The sequence below is a fragment of the Gambusia affinis genome, linkage group LG21 (genome assembly GCF_019740435.1).
Source record: "Gambusia affinis linkage group LG21, SWU_Gaff_1.0, whole genome shotgun sequence".
Taxonomy (NCBI): Eukaryota; Metazoa; Chordata; class Actinopteri; order Cyprinodontiformes; family Poeciliidae; genus Gambusia; species Gambusia affinis.
Genome location: NC_057888.1, coordinates 7789012 through 7812826, shown reverse-complemented (window position 1 = coordinate 7812826; position 23815 = coordinate 7789012). Strand labels below are relative to the sequence as shown.

At 36.2% G+C, this 23815-nt stretch overlaps 1 protein-coding gene across 1 annotated transcript; it reads left to right on the top strand.

The window, feature by feature from the left end:
- Positions 1-543: 543 nt before the first annotated feature.
- On the top strand, positions 544-23154 carry LOC122824297 (structural maintenance of chromosomes flexible hinge domain-containing protein 1-like). Its single transcript, XM_044104729.1, has 47 exons — positions 544-932; positions 2533-2608; positions 2705-2860; positions 2972-3054; positions 3154-3287; positions 3390-3504; positions 4320-4439; positions 4512-4675; positions 4759-4852; positions 5362-5566; positions 5644-5764; positions 7625-7805; positions 8295-8498; positions 9756-9869; positions 10426-10535; positions 10802-10884; positions 11022-11138; positions 11290-11373; positions 11457-11588; positions 11680-11824; positions 11926-12028; positions 12132-12204; positions 12431-12570; positions 13187-13315; positions 13392-13616; positions 13742-13884; positions 14181-14266; positions 14349-14467; positions 15622-15783; positions 15871-15999; positions 16095-16174; positions 16315-16472; positions 16628-16737; positions 17449-17510; positions 17773-17860; positions 18098-18229; positions 18311-18463; positions 18549-18675; positions 19186-19305; positions 19489-19574; positions 19665-19781; positions 19859-20040; positions 20990-21108; positions 21574-21644; positions 21729-21894; positions 21984-22127; positions 22903-23154. The coding sequence occupies exons 1-47, from the start codon at positions 831-833 to the stop codon at positions 23007-23009; spliced, it is 5871 nt and encodes a 1956-aa protein (XP_043960664.1). The 5' UTR covers positions 544-830; the 3' UTR covers positions 23010-23154.
- The last annotated feature ends 661 nt before the right edge of the window (positions 23155-23815 follow it).

The window sequence follows — 23815 nt, the reverse complement described above, 5'->3', positions numbered from 1 at the left end:
GGGCTAAAATCAATGTTGAATGCCCATGACCTTTGATCCCTCTGGCAGCACTGCATTTTTAATGTGATTTTCCTTTTAACAGTTAACCAATGGAGAGTTTGCAGAACAAGAGTCATATTTTTGTGATTTGTTTCTCAGTAGCTGTGAGACAAATACCATGAATTTTGTGCAGCTTATTGCCTTGTCCGTTTAGTGCAAAAAAATATTTCCCACCAATTTCATCTATATTCATTTAAAATGTCTGTATTTAACAGGAAAATGGGGCCGAAGTCAAATTCTTAATTGTGTATGAATTGGCCAATAAAGTTGATTCTGATTCTAATGACGTTCTAGACATCGCAGATTTTGAAAGGCAAATAAAAAGGGCTGCTAAAATAGTCCAATTTACTTGTGAAGAGTCATTCTATGAGAAGAAACTTTAAACTTTTTCATATTCTTTAAATGAATAAAGTATCACTTGACTTGTTAGGAGAGCACAATTAGAAGCCGAAAGAGCCCAATCTTTTCTGTGAGCGAAACTAAACGATCAGGATCCGGAAAAACAGCCGGAAGACCCACCAAGAGTTTAAGCACAGCAACGATTTTCTCTCAGTAGACTCCCGTAGCAACACCACGATCGAGCAAAATATATGCTTTTCGTACTTTCTAGTAAAGAATATCCGAAGCAACTTAACGTTACAAAGACAAGACACAGAAGACGTTTTATTTAACGAAGGAACATGTTGCAAGGTGCTTTGAAACGTTTTCTGCAGCAAAGTTGTCGATAATCCCGGAGAAAGTTTGACGGGGTGCACCGTTTCTCTGGGCTGCTGCGGAAAGAACTGAGCAATATGATTAATGTGTACAACTACCTGCCCAAATACCAGCAGGGTTTGAAGAAAACTCTGAAACTCGGTTTGGAACTAGACGACTTTCTTCTACTTGTGTACAGGGTAAGTTGTGCTTCTCTACTCTGTTTTGGGGTTGTATGAAGGGTCACTGAAGCATCCAAATATAAGGCAGTTTCGTTTTGTTCTTAGTGTCTATTTTTAAGATACGTTTTTAAGTTTCTGTAGGTTTAAAGGAATGGCTACATATCACCCTATAAGGTAGAATTGACTTAAAATAAAGTATAAAGGAAAATATTTAGTAAAAAATAAATTAATTAAGAAGTGGTATTTGGAAAATTTCAAATATCTTTGACAAACTTAAAAGGAAAAGTGACGCAAATTACCCACCTTGTATGATATTTCAGACAAGAATTAATTAGACTTTCTGGTTTTGAAACATTTCTTAAATGTTTATTTCCAGCTTGCTGCTGTTTGCTTATGAGTTCAAGAGTAGTTTGTGGAATTTGGTGATGTGACATTGATGGTGATGTATGGTTTTGAACCCTTCTCCAACATGAGATCTCCGTTGCCTTTCCTCCTGATAGTGGTCAGAGGCGGTGACCCTGATCGGAATGTCCGTTTGCCCCAGGACAGCTGTGGTTACAATGTTACTTACCACTATCAGCGTGTGAACGACTGAAAGTAGTGGCAAGTGCTTTGGAGTCCTCTGACTTGATAAAGTGCTATGCAAATGCTATTTTATATTGCAATAGATTTATGTTTATTTGACTGATTTTGTCATTTGGTTAACAATTAAAAATAAATATTTAAATATATTTTATTAAAACTGGGCTGCCCAGTGGTAGCCATTGGCTTGCAGCGTGAAGGTCATGGGCCGGGGGCCTTGTTCTCCCTGTGCATGTGTAGGTTCTGTATCCTCCCACAGTCCAAAAACATGACCTTTAGTTCTGTCTATATATTGCCCCGCCTCTTGGCTGTTGACTGCTGGAGATGGGCACCAGCCTCCCTCGTAAACCTGCAAGAATGAGCGTGTTAGATAAGGATTTAGAAAAATGAAACTTGGCCATATTATTGTCACTGTAGATACAAAAGAGGTAATAAAAATCTCTGGTTAATCAAAACATAGTCAAGAGATTAGCTCTGCACTGTGTTAATCTTAAGTTAAGCAGAAAGGACTGAGCTTTTCATATGTTGATGTTAGAAGTATATTTTTTTTGCTACAAATGATATAGCATACACTAGAGGAATGCTATTTTGTTGGATTTTAGGTAATAAAAGGTTCTTTCTTTAGGTTTTTGGACAAATTATTTGCATCTTTTAATGTGCAGCATTGTATAAAAAGGCTTAAGTGGTTAAATGACAAATCTGCTGAATGTGCAATATTTTAAATCTGATTAATCAGTATAATTGAAAATGATAGATAGTTGCAGCCCAAAACAGGATTATTGTGCAAAACTATTTATTAAGTCTGTATTAAACTGAATACATGTATGTAGAAATGTTGTATCACAATTCCAGATGAATTATCATACAGTTCATCAGAAAATCAATGTTAGCACGGTTTTCCTAAATGTATTTACGTTCCCTGGGTTTTCTTTGTTATATCCCACTTATTTTGTTGATAAACAGATGTTTGTTCGTTAGAAATAACTGCATGTTTAATCTTAAATAAAGCTGAAATCAAATTTTTTTCTGCCCACAGGAATTTGGTCTTCCTCCATGGCAAAAATTTTGTTTGGTAACAACAGACAGAACAGCTGTTGATCATGTCAAATTTAGTGAGTAAATCCTTGCTGAAAGTGAAGAGACTTATGAACATGATGCAAGAAAAAACTGATTGTAAAAACATAAATTGGATCTTTGTCTCTTTGTAGAGGAGCTTCAGGATAACAGCACCCTCTACTTGTTGCAAAGCGAGGACCAAGACCTTCCAGTGGCAGCTGAAGAAGTCATCAACTTTGTTCCTCATTACAACACGCTAATCGAGAGCGGGACATTTGAGTATTTTGCTGAGGGCCAGAAATCACTGCGTGAGTTTCTATGTTGTAAATGGGTCGCCAGAAATTAAGATAACGTGATCATAACCTTCCTCATTTCTGTGTTTCTTGTATTTTTTCTGTTGATGTCTTCTATTCCTCCAGCTTGCTCTCTTGCTGAGCTGGTGGACAACTCTCTTTCGGCTACAGCTAAGAACACAGGAGTCAGGACGATAGAAATCCGGCTGGTTGGTTCTTTCTATGCAAACTTGATTTAACCTTAACTTTTGTGTTCAGTTTGTTATAATGTTAGGACTGGAGTGGATTAATGTGTGTGTTTTTGCCAGCTTTTTGACAAAACATTTGGAAAGCCTGCTATCGTCGTGTTGGACAATGGATGCGGGATGACCTCCAAGCAGCTCAATAACTGGGCTGTTTACAGACTCTCTAAGTTCACAAGGGAAAACAGCGCATTTGAAAGGTTTGTTGTAGTGAGTGTGTCCACTTTAATAGCTTTTTGTACAAAAACATAATTCTGTCACATAACCTGTCTTGTTTCTTGGAAATCTTTTTGGGGATCTAGTGAAAGAGAAAATTACACTCGTCCTGATCCTGTACCTCGCAGTCTCAACAGTGATATATCCTACTTTGGAGTTGGGGGCAAACAAGCAGCGTTCCACATTGGAAACTCAGTCAGAGTGAGTGAGTTTATGAAAACAATGTAAAATGTGTTGTTTTTGTTACAAAGATTATTGTGATGACTTTGCAGGACATGAATAAACATTATTCTTACACCTTTAAAACAATGTCAGACAGCATGGGAGAACAGAATTAAGCAGAAAAGTGCTCTGTGGGTGAAAATTACACACCATGATTCAACACTTCTCATCCCACTTTTAGAAGAAGTTTTCTGTGTAACTTCATCAGTCTCTTACGTCTCTGTGAAGGAATTCTGGCCAACTCAATGTTTACAGCATCGCTTTGTTGGTTGTGCATTCAGATGGTCAAATACATGATTTAATGTTCCCAAAGGATTGTAGCCTTAGCTACCCGGCCGATGACCTTCACGCTGCATCCCTGAGGCATGAGGAAACCCGTTGTCCACCAGAGAGCAGTGCTGACTTATGATGATTTCAATTGGAGTAATGTTCCCTGATTAGAAAAATTTGGCTGATCTGACAGCTTTGATTCGGTCTCCACTGGGGCAGCACAGTACTGGTTGAGCATATAAATCAATAGCAAAACTATGAGATTTTTGATTAAGCACAAGCTGTTGAATATAATTTAAGTTCAATCACTTAATTTCATTGTTAATATGTAGTTATTGGGGCCAATGTAGTTTTTAGTATCTATTAAAAAGGGACAAGGTTAAAACCACCATTGACCAAAAATAACACAATTTCCCCCAAAAATGTTTTTGAACAAATATTTTTTTTAAATGTATAAAAAAACAAACAAACATTAAAAACAAAATCTATGTATCTGTGTAATTAACCATAGCATTTTGTAACAGATGATCAGCAAACCAAGAAACTCTCCAGATGTTCATGAGCTGGTGCTATCAAAGGACGAATTTGAGAAAAAAGAGAAGAACAAAGAGGATGTTTACAAAGGGACTATCTTAAACAGGAAGGTGAGAGATTTTAATGAAAGTGTTTGGGGAATTGGCTGATAATGCACATCTCATTTTACCCTCTTGCGGCAGCCTGGTGACTTCTCGCACATAACACACGAGGATGGCTTCCTTCAGGACATCATCAAGGAGGAAACCAGGAAGGAAAGCTTCACTGCTGTTGTCATAACAGGAGTCTGTCCTGATCACATCACCTATCTAAAAGATGATTTTCACGAGTGGACCAGACAGCTAGCGTGAGCCTTCTCACTCATATTAAATAGAGTATGAAACCCATGCATATCAGAAGCATAGGACATAATAGTGTCTTTTTTTTCAGGCACATTTATCATTATTACATTCATGGAGTCAACGGAAACCACAAAATGGACCAGTCTCAAAAATCAGACATCAGTTCAAATATTGATATTCTGGTGAGTGGTTGACTATTACTGTAATTGTTTTCCTTTTATTTTAGGTCTTTTATTGTGCATCCAAAGACTTTTTACCACTGATCACATTTTTCACATTTAATCAATTCATACTGCATCAAATTAAATCACAGGCTTTGTTCAATATTTTTTAATAAGCAGAGACCATTTAGGTCCTCTTCTTTTCATCTAACCCCCTTTAGGGGATCAATAAAGTACTATTATTATTGTTATTATTAAACTCTGACTGAGTCTCTCAAGGATATTAATAGGCTCTTTGGTTTAGATACCAAAAAAGGATAAATATTACAAACATTTTGTGAAATAAATGTCTCACTTATGGTAAGAGGTGATCATCCCATCCAAAATTATAGATTTAAATTAGTTTAGATACAAAAAAAGCTGTTCAGCAGCCATTTAGATTGCTATTTGGAAAAATAAAGAACACACCTTCACTTTATCTCAGCTTGTGTCTTTATTTCAGATGGGTTTTTTTAAATTGTTTTTGGCAGGTAACTTTGCGGGAGAAACCTCCTAAAGGTTTGCGTCAGAAGAATCTCAGAGAAGTGCAGGATGACTTGCAGACCCTGTACATTAACTCAGCTGTAGACACATTTGAGTTCAAGGCCTCCACTCCCGACGGCGGCATCTTGGATGGAATCTTGAGATATCATCCATTTCTTTACGACAAGGAGACCTACCCCAAAGATCTTCAAGGTATTCAGATCTCATGCAGTTTATGAAAAGATTTCTCGTAGCTTGATCTGTGAAGTGGATATGCTTCTGTTTTTTAGCTCCTGTTGAGGAAGATGATGATGAGAATGAGTCTGGAACCATGAATCGGGCCAGAGGGAAGAGGGACATCTTTGAGTGTTTCTGGAATGGACGACTCATCCCTTACACCACAGTTTCCGAGTAAATACATTCGTATGAATGGATTGAACATTTACTTTTTGTTTTGGTATACTTCAAATGTTTTTCAAAATTAACTGAGGCATATGCAGCAGTTTTCCTTGTTTATTTTATTATACCGTCTTATTCTGAATTTCTGTTTTCCTCTTTCTCATCCTTTCATTGGTAATCATTGTATTATTTAGCATAGCTTATTTAACCTTTCTTTAGACACCAGAATCTCTTATTCACCTGCATACAAATGTTTGTAACTCACATTAATTTGATAAATCAGTATCAAATTAATACAAGGGTGGGCATTTATTGTATTGTTTATCATTTAATGTTATACATTTCTGTCAGGTCTACAACCTTAAAATAGACAAAAGAAGAAGAAAGACAAATTAATTGGATTTTACTCACGAGGAGAACAGAGAGGAGGGTCTGATTTCCACAGTCTCCAAACTCGCTCTGAGAATCCTCTCTTGCTTCTCCTTTATTTGCATCATGATACCCTAATTTACATTGGCCAGCAGCTGATAAAATAGATGAAAGAACAAAACCAGCTGGTAACACACAGTCAGAAATCTTTCTATACAATAAAATCTCCTGTCTTAGTACATGTGAGGACTTTAAAATAGTTGCAGTGTCTCTGGGTCACAACCTTTGATCCTTTGGCCTTTGGGTATTTTACTAAGAACAGTTCTTAGTTTTGTTTCCAGAGTGGCTGGTATCTGCTTCCAATCTCAGTGTCCTGCAGACATCTCTCACAAAGACACACATAGGAGAATAATACAAAAAATCTCATAGTCCTTAAAATTAATTTTAATTATATATGGGATAAAAGATATTTACAGTTCTAACAAGTGATAATAACTCAGTTATCATAGTAAATTCCAATTAATGTTTGACACTCCACAAAAATGTCTCTATATTGTTGAGATTATTTCTCCTATTTTCACCACTGTTTGTTCAATGAAAGTATCAATAAATATTAATACTTTTAAAATGTGATTAAATGCAGTTATTGTGCACTGTTTAGTGATACAAATTACACTTTATGTGGCTCGTGTCCTAAAGAAGAGTTTTGACGAATGTTTTTCAAGAGCAAAATTTGTCTTTGTGTCATGCAGCAATATATAGAAACAAAAATGATAAATAGTTTTTATCTTCATTTTTATTGCTATTATAATAATATCACAAAATTCTGATAAAACTTGAAGTCTGTATCACTCACCTTTCCGGGGGGGCCAGCGGAGGTCCGGACCCCCCCTAATCTTGGAAAAGTCTAGAATTGTCCCCCCAAAAACATAAAAGAAACCTTTGTATTTAAACAAATAACAATATGAAATGGCGGAAGAAACAGAGAACAAAATAAATCCGCCATTTTCAAAGAAAAGAATAAAAATGCATTTTTAGGTTCACATTGGTAGAACAATGGTTTAGTCCAACTTGTTACAGACGGCAAAGGCTCAGTCAAAGCCGCTGAAGTGTGGAGCTAGCTGTGGCTCTGCAGCACAAACAGAAAACCCTCCAGTAAGTAAATACTTGCAGCAAAAGACATGCAACACCTTTTATTTTCGTTCACTTATCAATAGGAAGAAACACGTTAACAATAAAAATCAGACTGTACATTATTTTATTACTTTGGCTGTGTCATGATAAACTGCCACATTATGTCTAGAATCAAAACTGGCAAAATTGTGTGCATTGCTTTGATAGACTTAAACTTGTAGTAGTTTGAAAAGGGAGGGGCAGATCGCTGCAACTAGCCAACAGCTCAGTATGTGGGAGCCAAGAGAAGAGAACACCTGCAACACTATTAGTTAATGTTGCTTTGGTGAAAAACAATAAAATAAAAAAAAAATTCTGTCTGTGTTCCAGGTTCGATTGGTGCCGTCGACCCAATAAAAGTACATTGCCCCTGGAGTGTTTCAGCCGTTTCTCTGGGGTGCTTTTCACCAACGACAAATTCCGGGTCAATGCAAGCAAACAGAAGTTTATGGACTTGGAGCTGAAACTAAGGCACAAGGATGCCCTTTTTACCCCTGTTTTTAACGTTCAGGTGATGATTCAGTGTTTTAAGTCAAGTTTGCATGTGTAGCACATTTTAGCAACAAGGAATTTCAAAATACTTTACAAAATGAAAAACAATAAACATTGCACTAAAGTGGCAAAATAAAGAAGAAGAAGAAGAAGAAAAACTTCCAATCCAGACAAGAATTAATCTACGTTCACCTGCTACTAATCATAGGTGACTAAACAAATGGATTTAAAGCTTTGATTTCAAGTGTTTGAACAGTTTTGCAGTTTTCTGGATGTTTACTTCAGATTAGTGGAGCACAAAAATTTAATTCTACTTGTTCGGTTCTGATTCTGAAGTTCCAGAGTAGATGACACTTTAATTCTTGTTCAATATTCAAAAGTACTTTAAAGTTCTCTTGAGCCTCAGGGAAAAACTATATCATATACACTATATGAAGTGTTTATAGTGGAATAATATAGTGCATTTCTAATGTTTTTTTTTTTCTGTTTTTTACTGTGAATTTTACAGAAGGCCTCAAAAAATCGAAATATCCAGAAAGAGTTCATCCAGTGGCTTGAAAAATGTCACAGACAGTTTGATAAGCAGGTAAAGTTCCTTGGCTATGTGAAGACTGCGACTCGACCCGATGTGTCCAGTAAGAAGTTGCAGCATCCCTGGGCGGTGTTCTCCGCTATTGAATTAGATGGCAAAATATACAAAGCAGGGGATCTTGTAAGTGTTCCAATATTAATATTTAACTGTACATATTTCAGTGAAGATATTCAGATAGATATACACAATATACAAACATTTTTCTCACTTCCTGATGCTATATCAAATACTTTTTCTACTTTAGGTGAGTTAGGATTGTCAAAATTGTTTTTATTTCCTAAATGCCAGAAATGGAAGAAATACAGTTTTACTTTCCCCAATTATTGAAATGTACATACACTAAGATCGAACACACTGCTTCTGTGCTACATCATAAGAAATCAAAAGTAAGTCTGCAGGTCTGGTTCCGCTTTGGGTACAATTTCTAGATGCTTGAAGGTGCCTCTTTCATCATTTCAAAGAAATATATGCAAGTTTACACTCCACTGGAATTTCAAGCCATCATATTGTCAATTCTGTGTTCTAAAATTGGTAGAACAAAATGTGTATGTTAGCCCTAGAAACAAACAGACAAAAAAAAGAACTTGTAAATATTCTGGTAAGAGTGACAGAGGAAATATCTGTCACTCTTACCAGCGACAGATAAGTCCTGTGAAAGAAGCTCTGTACAGACATGGTCTAAAATTTGCATAATTTGACTATTTGTAGAGGAGCTTCAGGATAAGTTTGACTATAATTTGCAACGACATACAAAACAGAGACCTTTTCTTCTACATACAAGGCTTGTGCTTGTACACAGGCGGAAACATCGTGTCGTGGGTGTGTTTTACTAAAGGAAGAACTGGTGCACTTCATAAAATAAATAGCAGAATGTGGAGAGAACAAAATGTGATGTTACTGAATTAATGTTTTATGACATGAGTCAGGAAGTTAAAGCTCGGACACACATACGTTTTCCAAATGCACAGTGACTCTAGCATAGCACCAATATAGTTACAACGTTAAGGACAATAGGCTCAGTGTCTTTTAACGGCCATCAGAAATACCTACTGCTTACACACCAATTTTGTCAAGACAAATTGGACAAAATTGCAAACTATTGTGAGAGAAAGATATCTTAACCCTGACTGATGTCACATAGTTTAAAAAGATACTGTAAATAAAAGGAAAATTGAAAATAAAATCTTGAAATTATTCATAATTTTTTTCTTCATTTAGCAAAGCAAGATTATTTTGATAACTTTAACTGACCTAAAAAATGAAAAGTTTTGTCAGATTTATTGTCAGACAGTGAGAATAATTTTTTCTTAAATCTATATAAATTCCTGTTTTCCACTGTAGGCTTCCACCTTTGATATTTTTTATGTTGTAACACAGGTGAAATCTCAGAAAACTCAGCCGATTTATTACGGCAAAGTGAATAAATTTTTCCTGTATGGAGATCATGAAGGAGATGTGTTTGCCACCGGTGGAGAAGTGGAAATCACTCGTGTAAGTAAAAGATTTATGCGGTTTGAAAAAGCTAAATGACATTTATGAACTATCTGTCAAACAAAAACAAAAAAACAACATTTTGGTCAAGTGAAATTTTTTCTTCTTAATTAAGTTGCACTTTTTCAGTTTAGGTTTATAATGTGAATTGGGCACATATTATCTGGATCTTTCAATGTCAAGATGTTCTTCATGCTATTTTTATACTGTATAATTTTATTACCTTCTAAATTAGAACAGTTTTAAACTGCGATGAAGGTTTTGTACAGAAAAGTGGATGTATTCTTTAACCCCTCATATTTATTTACATCAACGCATTAATGTTTTGAATAAATTTAAACAAATTTGAGTAAACTGGACTATTAGTCAATACTAATGCAATTTATTTAGCTAAATATTTTATATTTTCAGCTTTCTTTAATGTTGTGATTTTTCATGTTTCATGTTATATTGGGCTAAAATAAATAAATGTATATGATAAAGAAAACCAATAGCTTTACATTATAGTTAAATAAAGTCATTCTAACATGATCAGATTTATGTCACATTTTTTTAGGTGCCAGAGGCGCTTTATGACAATTACACCAGGATTATACCCATCTCCAAGATTGACCGGTCTGCTACAATTGAAAGCATTAATAAATACATTGAGACCGACATTGACAAGTAAGTTAATTCTTGTGGAAAGTCAAAATGTTTTACAATTTCTCCTGATTAGTGTAAATAAAATGTATGCAATAAGTTAAGTATTATACATCTAATATTATTAAGTATATAATAAATAAATGTTTGCAGAGAAACATGAAATATACAAATTTAATCATACCCAGACTCAACTTTTCCATTGAATTTTTTCTTGAATCTTGCATTGTACTGTCTTTTTCTAAATAAATAGTCTTGAAACGTGACTGGGATCATCTCTTTGTTTCCAGGTTGCCAACAAAGCTGGGCGTCACGTGGCCTGAAGGGAATCCTTTGCCACAAAATGCTGTTATTCCCGCTGGGACTCTTTTAGGTAACGTGTTGTTGCTTTCTCTTTATCCCATTTTACTGTAAATTCCTGTTGTGCCAACTCCTGTCAAAATCTTGAACTAAAATATTATTTTCTTTAAGAAATCAAGCTAACAATCATTCTGTGTTGCATCGTTTCAGGGCCCTTAGCTGTGGAAATTCTTAACAGAAATGAGAAATCGATCTCATCCAGGATTAATACAGGAGGTCATGGTGGAGGGATAAGACTGAATGTTGGACTCAGAATATTCTTTCATGGTAAGATCAGATGTATCATAGTCATATGATTGATGTTATATAAGATGTTATTTCAAGCTTATCATTGCCTTACTGTATTTCATTTGCATTGCTTGTTTAAGTTCTTTATTGTTCTGCCTCTTAGTGTAGATTTCTCTTATTTTATACATAGGTTCCAAAGTCAAACAACCCGAAGAGATTTGTTATTTCCGTGCCCAATATGTATCTGGTCATGGACACTGGTTCAAAAAAAAAGGTTTGTTTCCTTTCACATCCTACCCTTCTGAATTTTTCACAACCCAAAAGAATAACAACGAAAAAATGTTTTCTTCAATGCAGAACCCCTGACCCATCTGGGGAAGTACACTCTGACTCTACAAGCTGAGTTAAGTGACAGCAACTCCAACAACCCCAAGACGTCCTACGGCGGCGAGGAGCTTCCGAGCTATGAGCACAAGTTCACAGTCAAAGGTAAAGTGACTTAATGCGACCAATATGGAAGTGGTTCCATTTTCCTCCACAATCTATCAGACGGACACATTTGGTGTTTTTGTCCTTTCAGAGGGAAATGCAGAGAACTTTACTATTGGTACACTGAACCCCTCTCTGCGCATAGGAGTGCCGTTCAGTATTCCCATGCAGATGACTGATTCTTATGGCCACCCCACAAAACCTCCTCCAAATCTCCGACCTGTGCTCGAATGCAGGTGAGTCACTCTTAAATGTATTCATATTTACATGATTTCATACTCTATATCTAATCTTTGATTTTTTTTTTTTTTTTTATGATTTATTTGTGCTTGTTCAGTGATCTGGAAGTGAGTTTTGAGACGGTGGGCGCCAGTGGGAACAGCTTTACCATCAAAGGTGTCAAAGTCAGAGGGAAAGTCCAGAATTACCAACAGTCCAGGGTGACATAGAAATAATCTCCATTCCTGTTTGATAGAAGAGCTAGTTGAAGTTTAAAATAAAGTAATACTCAAAAACTTTTTTTTTTTTTTCATTTTTTTGCAGAACTTCAATCTGAAAGTGACACTGCCAGGGTTGAAAAACGAAACACAGACTATCAAGATCAGTCCCTTTCCTGGTGAGACTGCTTTTATTTCTGAATTTCTGAATTAAAGCTGTAGCATGTAACTTACAAAATATTTTTTTTTACATATTTATTAAAAGTGTCGCCATATCATGACAGCATTATATGAGACAGATAACCTGTGAAAAACTGTACATTTAACTATGTGCAGTATAGTAAAATGTATATTAAAACTCATTGAAAATGTCCAATTCTCTCTCTCTTTCTATTTCTATTTCAGGCAATCCACATTCCCTTCTTGTGAAACCGGAAATAAAACCAGTGAAAGTGGAGAATGGAAACCCATTTAGTTTTACTGTTGAAGTTCACGATGAGTCTGGAAACATCACAGCCAACGCTAAACAGATAGTTCGCTGCCAGGTACAAGATTTTGGTGTAAAAATAACAATTTGAGAATTACACTACACAAAAAAAGTTTTGGATATTTGATCTATTGATTAAATTGCATTTTAAATGCACTAATTAACTTAACCAGCTGACCCTAGGCACATTTAAGGTAGGTAACATCTGAGTGTTCCCATCATTATAAATGACTTTCATCAGCATAATTTGTGTGCTAAATAACCTCAGTAAGGGGACATAACCACAGTGGTCATGATCTCAAAAATGGCAGAGACTGTTTGTGGGCTAGTTAACCTCAGTGCTGATCTCTGGCTGCCATTGCTGCTGGAGATATCAATGCTATGCATCATCACAGAGGAACTAGGGTTAAAGTTGGGCAGAGATATAAAGTCTAAATGCTGCTAAACTACACCTTTTTATACTAAGCCATAATACTTCAAAAATCTCATCATCCAGTGGCAACTTAGATACCCAAGTTTCTGTCAACATTTCACCAGATAGTTGAATTTCCTGAATGTTTTTGTGACTAGTGAACATATATCTCTGCATAATTGGGCTGTTATGTGTTTTTTATTTGGTTTTGCTTTGAGTAATAAACTATTATTACTGTGTCTTAATGAACTTTTTTTTTAAGATTCCAGGGCTTAAGTTGGCAGTGATTGACTGCAGCAGCACAGGAACCGGCCAGATTGTGACAGAGCCTATAAACCTGAAAATTATCAATGGAGAGCCACAAATGCTGCAAGCTAAATTTGACATGCCCGTAAGTTAAGAACAAATGTTTAAGTTAAACTCTTGGATTACAGTCTTTCAGTTTTTCTTTTTGGTTTGGTTTCTAGAGTCAGAAACATGTTGTAGCCATCACAACAGACCTGAAAGTCATGCCAAGCTGTCGAGTCTCCCGGATGGAGCTTTTCTGTCAGGGAGAGGAAAGGCTGCAGCTGAAGCACGAGGAAAAGATACAGTGGCAAGCTGGAGGGGTGCTGGAAAACCTCCTTTTTAAGCTCTATGACGAGTCTGGCCAGGAGGTGAAGGTCACTCCTGAAATAGCCTCCAACATCAAGGTGTGTTTGGGACTCACTATATAACATGCTGTTGCATGTACTGTGCATTTTAGTACGTTTTTGCCAATGTAACTTATTTTCTGGTCCCCCTGAAGTTGATTTGATGCATCCTGGCTGTGTTTAAGGTTAACTGGACAGGAGACATTGATCAGAGAGCTTTGATAACGGGAAGGCTGCCAGACATTCAGGTTCCCACAAAAGTCCAGGAAGAGCGATTCCACCAGGTCTCCTACCGGGACCACAGTGTGTCTTTCAGCTTTACCATTGTGTAAGTCACAAGTTTTTGTTAAACACATGAGGATATAGGAAATCATTTAAATAAATTTAGTTGATATTAGAATTTAAAGTTTCTTGTAAAAATTATTCACTGCCTTTGTAATTCTTTACATTTTGTCATATTAAAAATACAAACTTTATCGTATTTTATTTTAATCTGAGGCTATAAACTAAAAAAAATAGAACATTGTCAATAATTGCAAAGTGAATATAAATTTACATGATTTTCTGCATTTTTTGGCCAAAAAAGGAGATTGGTTTGCATTTCTGTTCATGTGTTGTTGAAAGGCCTTGTCCAGATGAACCAGCCCGACTGAAGGCAACTGTTCCTGAGAATACGGTGGAACTCGGTGAAACTGTCACTGCACCCATAAGTGAGTTTGCCCATGATCACTCAAAAGAATTTTAATATTTAGAGTTTTATGAAATGTGGTTCTTAATATCTTTGAAAAACAGAGTTGCAGCTTGTGGACCAGTACGACAACGTCACCAATAGCCTGACCTCTGACTGTGTGACGTCAATGGCTGTGGAAGCTGAGGGTCTCAATAAATCGAACATTGTATTCATATGGGAGGTAGGGACACAAATGCATAACTGAATAAGGTGATTGTGAATTTAAATACTGCTATCAAATCTATTTATGTCCATCAGTTTTCCAATACTAAGTGACTATTAAGTTAGTTTGTTTCTGTAAGTTTCTCAAAGGAGTAAGTATGTGTGCATGGTTGTCGGTTCTGAGTTCCGTGTTGCCTTATTATGAACTATTGACCTGCCTTTCTCCCAATGAACAATGGAGATAAGTGCGGTGGCAAACAATTGCTAAGTAACCTGATTCACATCAGTAAGACTTTTATGAGCAATGTTTAATCCTGTACACAGGGAGGACATATATACATATACAGAGAAGCAGGTAAGGTCTGGTTCTGCTAGCTTCTCACCCAAATATACTCATACAGTATCGTGAAGCAGCAGGAGACTGGTTATTTTTTCTTAGGCGCTCTACTCTCCTTGCTGTTTTTCACCCAGAGCTTATCAGAATCTAAACTGTCCTCCTAGACTCTATAACAAAACGTCCTTTCTTAACTCAGGGTCAAAACGCCAAACCATCTGTGCTGAACTTCAAAAATTCTTGGTGTATAGCAGGTCATACTTAAATGTTGTATCTCTGTCTTAGAAAAACTCACAAATAATTGAGGGTGTTAAAAAAGGCACCCAGGAATTCAAAAGTCAAGTGACCTAAATAATAGTTTTTAATTTTTGAAGCACATATTTTATTTGCAAATATGTTGGCTGATTGTATGCCTGTAAAAACAGTGTTTCACCCTTTTTACAGATTAATCATGAGCAACAAATGTATGTATTTTTGGCAAGAAAAATACTCCAAAGTAAGTGGAACATGTCTTAGTATGAGAGAGAGGCAAAAAAGTAGAAGCTTTTTCCAGGAGAACTGAAAAAAGGCAAAAATAAACAGCAATGCACTGAGCTAGGAGCCTTTCTGCAAACATTAAAAAAATCATAAAAATGACTCCAGTAAATTTAATGAGAAAAGTACCTCAAATACAATTACAAAACCTCAAAAGAACACTAAAACAACAAAAACTACCCTTTCAAAATAACAGATATTGTAGGATAATTTCAGTTTTAAACAAATATAGAATTAAAATGTACAAAATTCTTTGTTACAAGAGAACATTCTCCTGAACCTCTCTGTATATGTTTATTTTTAAGGAGAGCAGCAGTTCTGTTGCAGTCTCTGGAATTTGTTTCAACTCGGGGCCTCTGGGGACCAGAGAAGTTTGCTTCAGCTACCGCGACTACACAGAACATATCAACTTTAAAGTAATAGCCGGAACCCCCGCCAAGCTAAAACTCCTCAGTGGGCCTGAGATGGTAAAAATAAAACTAACTAATCACACAATTGTTGGTTTGCAACTTAAAGAAAAGCCTGCATCTTTGTTGTCTTTTATTTGTCGGCAGCCTTTGCAGATCTTGAATGGTACAGGTATTTCCACGCCATTCGTTGTGCAGTTGTGTGATGAGTGGGAAAACCCTTCCCCAGACCAGAGAGTGGTGGTGGAGACAAGAGCTTCACCCTCAACAGTAAAGGTGAGCTGGAAAGCCAGTAAATAACATCAGTCTGTATCCGCCACATTTTCAAAAAGAGATGCAAAGAATGATGCTGTTGAATATTGTGTTGACAGGTGACGACATCTGTCACTTCTCAACCTGTGGATGCGGAAGGAAAAGCAGCCTTTACAATTATTCATGTGAAAGGGTTAAAGTAAGTCTTGACATAGTAAAAAAATAAACGTTGCATTGTGTATTATGAAAACTACAAACTTTGAGATTTTATTTTGGGAAATGGCTTGAAGTGAGTGTGAGCCAATGTCTACTTCACTTTCTGCTCTCCTCTTTCACTAGGGGATACTATCAACTAGAATTTGTAGGGTGCTTTAACAGGAAACCCATCCCTGGTCCACATGTGAACTTCAATATCATCCCTGATCCCAACAAACCCGTCACACTTTCAGTAAACTACGACGCCAGTGCCAGGTTTCTAGCTGGAGGCACATTCCCTGGTTTGTATTTCTCCATATCCTTTAATTAAACTCTTCAGGATTATTTAGTGAGAAATAATCCCACAGAAATCCAGTGAAGTGGAATCTCAGTTGTGTGTGTGTGTGTGTGTGTGTGTGCGTGTGTGTGTGTGTGTGTGTGTGTGTTTGTATTTTAGTTTTCTCTGTGGCCGTGATGTCTGATGCAGGGAGTGTGATGACAGCTTTTAAGCCTGCCGATTTGTCCATGTGGTATTGGAGTGGAGAGTCCTTGACACGTCCAGATTCAGTGAGTAGACTATAAATAAGAGAGGCAATGTAACAAATTGCTGTGAAGTTGCTTAAAGATTCTTTGTTGTTTTCAGAATTTTTACAAATAAAAAAATTTAAAATTGTTGCATAAGCATTTGATCAGCTCCCATTATTCTGATGTCCAAAATAACATGCAGACAGTTGCTTAAAAAATGGGCTAATGGGGCAATGAAGTACACTTTATTAAATTACTGGCAAGTAATTTAATCTTAGTTTATATGAAGATGTTCTTTGAGGTTTCAGAAGCTTCCCATAGTACAAAAATGACAAAATAGAATCATAGAGACCAAGAGGACATACTTGGTAGGTTTGATTGGATGGTCAAGTGGGAACATCTGAGAAACATTGGGATGGCAGCATCATACTGTGGGGATGTGCTTCTTTAGTGGAGACAGAGATGGTTGTCAGAATTCACCTTTATGATGCAGAACATTCATCTTAACCTGCTACTGGATCTACAAATGTATTATTATCTATAGAATGACCCAGTCAAAATTCAGACCAAACATGTTTTCAGATTTTTATTTATAAAATAAAATAAAATTATCAGCCATTCCTCTGCTTTTTAGGTTGGTTTGTGTTGGTGGGTCATAAAAATAACTAATAAAATTAATCAATGTTTACTGTCTTAATGTAACAATTTGTATAATTTCACAAGGCATCCAACTTTTCCTCATCTGTTATGCAGGCCACTATGCTGAAGTGCAGTAAACCGATGGAGAATGAGGACAAATCCTGTTATTACTTCAGGTAACTTGTCTGTAATGTTTGTCTTGTTGACTAGATTTAAGCAAAGCAATGATTTTTTTTTTTTCTGTTTGCTACGATCATTGCTGGCGTCAGTGTATGATAGTTGTTGAATAATGAGCCACAGTTTTTTTTAATAATCTGGTGCTTTTACAATTTCTTGCATGTTTTTTGTTTCAAAAACTACCATTTTCTTCCAACAAGGCAGTTGATGAATCCTTCAAATCATGTAAGAAATGTGTCATTGTGATTTGTTTCACTGCAGAGATAAAAAAATCCCACAGAGTGTTGGGACATACACCATACAGTTCTCCCTGCGGATTGAAAAAACAGAAGTCTTGTTCAGTAATCAGGTTGGTTTGCATGCATTTGCAATGCATCACGATGCAAAAGCTTTGGGGATTTTTTGTTAACCCAATTCACCTGGCAAACACAGACAGTGCTTGGTAGAAAATTATAAATCCTCAAAGCTAGGTGATTTGTTTTGGCAGCTGTGACTCAACATTGACTCAACTATTCAGAATCCTTTAATAATGCTCCTTATATTCCCAACAAGATATTGTTTATTAATATTATTTTCCATCCCATAGATCAACATAAATGTAGTGGCCAATCAACCCTTCAAACTAGGACCTGAATGTCAGCCACAAACCCCAGTTGTTTCCTACAGCAGAGACATCGCCAACCGAACTTTAGTTGAGAATATGACTCTGAAGATTATGGTGAGATTCAGTCCTTCAAACTACATTTTTAAAGCGGAAGTTGTTGAAAGATATAACACTGATTTCCTTTAATTATTTCAGGATCAGTGTGATAATCCAACTGGGCAGAACCTGAACGGCAAGGTGTTGGTCTCCATAAAGTGTCCTGATGGGGAGCAAAGCAGAATCCTCCCTCTGCTTGAAGAGGTCAGCACTACTCAAATAAACCTAAAAGATGGAAGCATCCACATCAAAGTGAGTAACATTCCTCATCAGTGATGTTATCATGTAGTCATTATGAAGAACGTTATGTCATATTAACAGTAACAACTCTTGCCAGAGGCTGGCGATCAGGGAGAACAGTCCTGGAGAGAACGGAAGAAGATACATTCTCATTTTCAAACCTGAAGTGGCGATGCCTCCAACATCTCTGAGTCCTTTTGAACTTCCCTTCCATTTTTATAACGGTACATTGTTTAAATGGTTGTTAATAAAAGTATTGCCCTACTATGCAAGAGAGTTATGGAGCTGTTAAGTCAATTTCATGGAATATGAATGCATTGGGACCAAACCAAAAGATTCCTTATGTTGACATAAGTTCAATCATTTCCTACTAAATTCTCCTTTGAACATAAACAAGGGAGACATTCATCATTGCGCAAATACTGCAAATCAATTTGGAAGTTAGATCCTTCATTAGTATAGAATAAGTCACAAATAACTTTTATTTTTCCTCAGTTGGGAAATTTTTCCTGCAACAAAGTAAAAGGCAAGTCAAAGCAAGTAGATTTACACAAAAAAAAAATTACAAAAAACAGAAGTAATAATGAACAGATTATTTATAAGAAGTGAAAAAAACAGTTAGTTAGGTTGGGATCAGAAATTTGTCCTGAAATCTGATCAGGTAAAAACAAAACCAACTTTAAAAATGGGTAGCATTGCTCTTGTTAATGTTCATCTTCATTTTCACATTTTAGACTCTGAAAACCAACGAAAAGTGTCTGAACTGACGAAGAAAAAGGATGAGCTGATCGTTAATTCTGAGAAACTCAACCAAACATGTTCCTCGCTTGCCAGACTTCGTGAATTGCTTACTAGTGAGATTTCTGTTTTTTGACCTCTACCTGTGATTTTCTTTCAGACATTCTAATATTATGCATTTAAAAGGGATTTAATGTTAAAACATGAGAAGTTCTCAACTTGATGCATAAAACCACTTTCCCAGCTTTTCCTGTTTCTATTTGTTGCTGCAAAACATTAAAACATTTTCCTCCCATAAGAAAATGTCCTGGATGCCAACAAAAAAGAGGAAGCCCTCAAAAAAGTGCTGGAAGAAAGCAGAATACAAGTTTTGCAACTTTCATCTGTAAGTTTGGCAGACTTTTTGTTCTTATTTTTAAATCTTAATCTTGTGGAATTTTCTGAGTCTAGCATTTCTACTCTTAACTCTTTGTAGATCCAAAATATTGACAGCTTACTCAGAGAAAAGACAGTTGAAAAGGAAAGGATAGAGAGTACTCCCAGGAGAGTGTTTCCTCTGCCTAACCGCAGTGGACCAGATATCCTTGGGAAGGTGATGGAATCTTTTAAAGGAATTTTCTTTTTTATTCAGGAGCCAGGTGTCTAAATCATCTGATGTTTTGGATACAGGTGGGCCACCTTGCACATATTAGCAATGAGGACGCTGCCTGGGTCATCTCTTGGCACCTGTCTTCAGAAATGGACTGCGTCATCACCAAGACGACAGCAGAAGCTCAGAGGATCTTCCGTAGCGAACATGGCAGGCAGCAGGTCATGGCCCTCGACAGCATTTATGTGCATCCAGGAAGCAGGTAAAGCAACAGTTCTACAGTAGTTTCAATGTTGTCACTACCAGGTTAAACTGAATCTCAGTTCAGTTCAACTGAGTTGAAATATTTTCATTATTTCTGAATATTCCTTCTTTTCAAATTGGAAAAGTATGGGATTCAATTTCCTGCAGTTCTGCATCAGTATTGGAAAAATGTAGTAAATTAAAGAAAATATTTGTAGTTTCCAGCCTCAGTTCCCTCCATCACATCAGTTTCTGACCATCTGTTCATTTATCCATACATCTTCCCAATTTCATCCATATTATCTTTTCATCCAGTTGTCAAGCAATCATTTTGCTCATCAATGTATCCATTTATCCCTTTTTATCCACTTTCCATTTGTATGTTCAACCATCAATCTATCATTATTTAATTCATCTTGACTATTTGTCCATCATTCATTTTTTATTTGTCCCACATTTTCTCTGTCCACATCTTTTCTCCATTTTTCTACCTGTCCTTGTTTACCCACCATTTATTGTCCATCAATCCCTCCATCTGTTTAACATCCTCCTGTTTATTCATCCCTTCCTTGTGTGCCCAGTTCATCCATCCTGGTTTGTTGACCAGTTCAAGCTGCTGTTTTTCCATTTTTCCGTCTACTCCTTAGTTTCTGAGGTTTTGTAGGTTTAATGTGTAAATCCTGTGTATTGTGAAAATCTCATATGAATTCATAGTGTAGTTCTGCATTTACACTTTAAAAAGGGACCAAAAGAGAATTGAGAACTATAGAATATTCTGTGTGCAGAAGTTAAGAGGTTTTTAATGGGTCCAATGGAGTTTTCCAGTTATTTCTGTCCATTTCAGAATCTTATTTTACTCAAAAGCAGGTAAAAACATCTTTCTCTAACATTAAAACTGAAAGGATCCAGTAGAAATTATGTACAAGTGTAGAAATTAGCTTTAATTATGTTATTTGGCCCTGTTTTAGTTCTTGTAGACCTCTACCTCACATGAAACACGGCCGTGAACTGTTCCGTCCAGTTGGGAACCCGCTCTACGCGAGGAACTTGCTGATTTATACCACTGAAGAGGAGAGCTGTGAGCTTGGTGAGCTGGAATATGCTGATTTCTCTTCTTATTTAATGATTGTTTTGCCCCCATGGGTTTTTACCAGGAGTTTGTAGCTTCTGTAGATTTTTAAATGTTGTCCAGGTCCGATCGTCTGCTGTTACAGTAAGGTTTTGGGTAAATAATTCCCCCTGGAATCCAATTTCACACAGAAGATTCCTCCTCAAGAGCATCTCTCACTAGCTGTGTGCAAATCTTTGTTTCTTGCAATGTTGTTTTGGGAAAATTGTCAGCGACTTTACAGAAGAGCAATGCATTCAACACGTTCGAATGATATACGACTTTTTATAAAACGTGTGATTTATTGAGAGCTTTGGTGGAATCAGCTGCACATTGTCCTCTTTCATCTGATTAAAACCATTTGAGGATTTTTTTATTTTTTTATTTTAATCTAAAAAGCAGTTGGGTGTTTATTTGAAAGTTTCCCTCATGTTTCCTTTCCAGTGTTTAAAAATATCCTTGGTAACACTATTCTCATGGATGACATAGAGTCTGCCACCAATTACAGGAAGGCGGTGAGTGAATCTCTCTGACAGATGATGGTACCATGGTAACCTCCACACGGCTTCTTTATCCCATAATTGACTTCCTGTTCACAGGTCATTCAGAACGGAAACTATTGTCCCACCATATTGACCCGGGACGGGAACAGGCTCCTCTCCAGCGGCAAGTTCGGGGGCACACAGAACAAAGCACCAAGCGAAATAGCGAAGGTGTTTGGAGCCCCTCTACCTCCACGCTATGACACACTGCAGAAGGAGATAGGTGATAGATCTTACACTCTTTTAATAAACTTTTTCATGACTGCACAGTCAGATTATGTGTATTATATTGTTATTTTTGTTGTTGGACAGAGTTGCTCATTCAATATCGATCAACTTCAGAGAAGAAAATAAACGAGGAAGCTAGGCGTAATAATACGATACAGAAACTTTGTGAAATTCAACAAGAAATGGAGAAAACTAAGAAGGAGCTGGAGGAGATTGAAAGGCAGCTTGGTAAGATTGTTTTTTACAGAAGCACTCCATAAAATGGGCCATGCTTTCCACAAACGTTGTGTTTCCTGTTTGCATACTTAGAACTTTTACACGACTTATCAGATATATTATTTTACCTGAAGCCTTTCTGGAACTAAGCAGATTACTATCTGTTTTTTTTTTTGTTTTTTTGTTGGTTTTTTTACTAAACCTAAGCATTTTCTTTAATAGAACTACCCACACACTTTCTTAAACTTAATGTGTACTTTTCTAGACCAGGTTCTTTTTTGAAACTTAACAGGTTCTCTACTTAAATCTAAGTCTTCTTCCCTGGATCACACAAGATACTTTCTCAAAGCTCTCAATGGCCTTACCTGGTGCTAATCTGAACTTTCATACAATTTAACGAGTACTTTATGAAACTTTTATTGAATCTACAAGGTATTTTATGGGGCTCCATTGAAACCTGCCAAGTGCCTCACAGCTACTTTCCTGGAACTTTAATGTAGCTTATTTTAATGCAGGTCTTATTCCTTTGATTTACTGGATACTTTCAGGAACATGTGTTATGATGTGATTTTTAACTGGATACTTTTCTGGAATTTAGCAGGACATTTCTTGTTACTTAAAATGTACTTTTGGAACTTGTGTTGTAGATAAGTAAGTAAAAAAGTCAGTGCAGAGAAAAGTTTCAGAAATTTAAGCTTTAAGTTAACTTTAGTGTTATCATTTTCCCCTTGTTTGATATTAAAAAATGTTCACTGATTGTTCTAATATTGCTTTTTTTCTCCTGCAGCATCAGTGAAATCAGGGAAACGAGGACCTGAAGACATTTCAGATCCTTATGGCCTCATGATAAAACGCCCAAGACAAAGATCCACGGATACGCCAGAGAGATTTTAGCTAAACTTGTGATTTTGTTGTTTTTCTGTATTTCTATTAATCCGTTTTGAATGTTTAAAGTTTACAACTTCTAAAGTGAATTTACTTGGAAGACAGGCACATTTCAGTGAAGTCATTGTTTCTAAAAAATAAAGTTTCCAAATTATGTTTTTATTGTGTACCATTTTTTTATGTTGGCATTCATTATTTAGAAGTGCAAAACCTAAATGAGCACATATGCACATGTTTCTTATGTTAAAATGAAATAGTAACTAATGATGTTTTATATACATCAAAAAATATCTGGATCAATTTTTCTCTTTGTGTAAAAGAGAGAGGTCTGTGAAAGTGAAAAATAGCTGTGAGTGTTGATGTCTCAAAAACTGAACAGCAGAGGATTCTGGATGACAAGGTGGGTTTGGACATATGCTCTGAAGAAACAAAACATTTAAGACAAGTTTTCAAACTCCTGGTAGTTGCTGCTAATTATTATCTGAGGAAACTGCTAATATAAAAACAAACACGAAATGAAATATAGTAGAGATATTGACATGTGGGCACTTTCAAAAATAAAAGGGATTTTAAGTTGATGAACTAGACTTTTGTGAACATTTACAGCATTTGTTTCAGATTTTTAAAATTTTCAGATTTAAATAGTTTTTTTACATCTCTGGTTGAATTACCTTTTATTTATTCTGAAGTCTTGGCATTGGAAAAAAAAACTGAACAAAAGGAGAAAAAGAAATCAAGTTCAACTTAAAAGATGGCAAAATATTCCAAACATTTGCTTTGTTGTAATTCTGTACAGATCCCACAAAGTCTGGAGA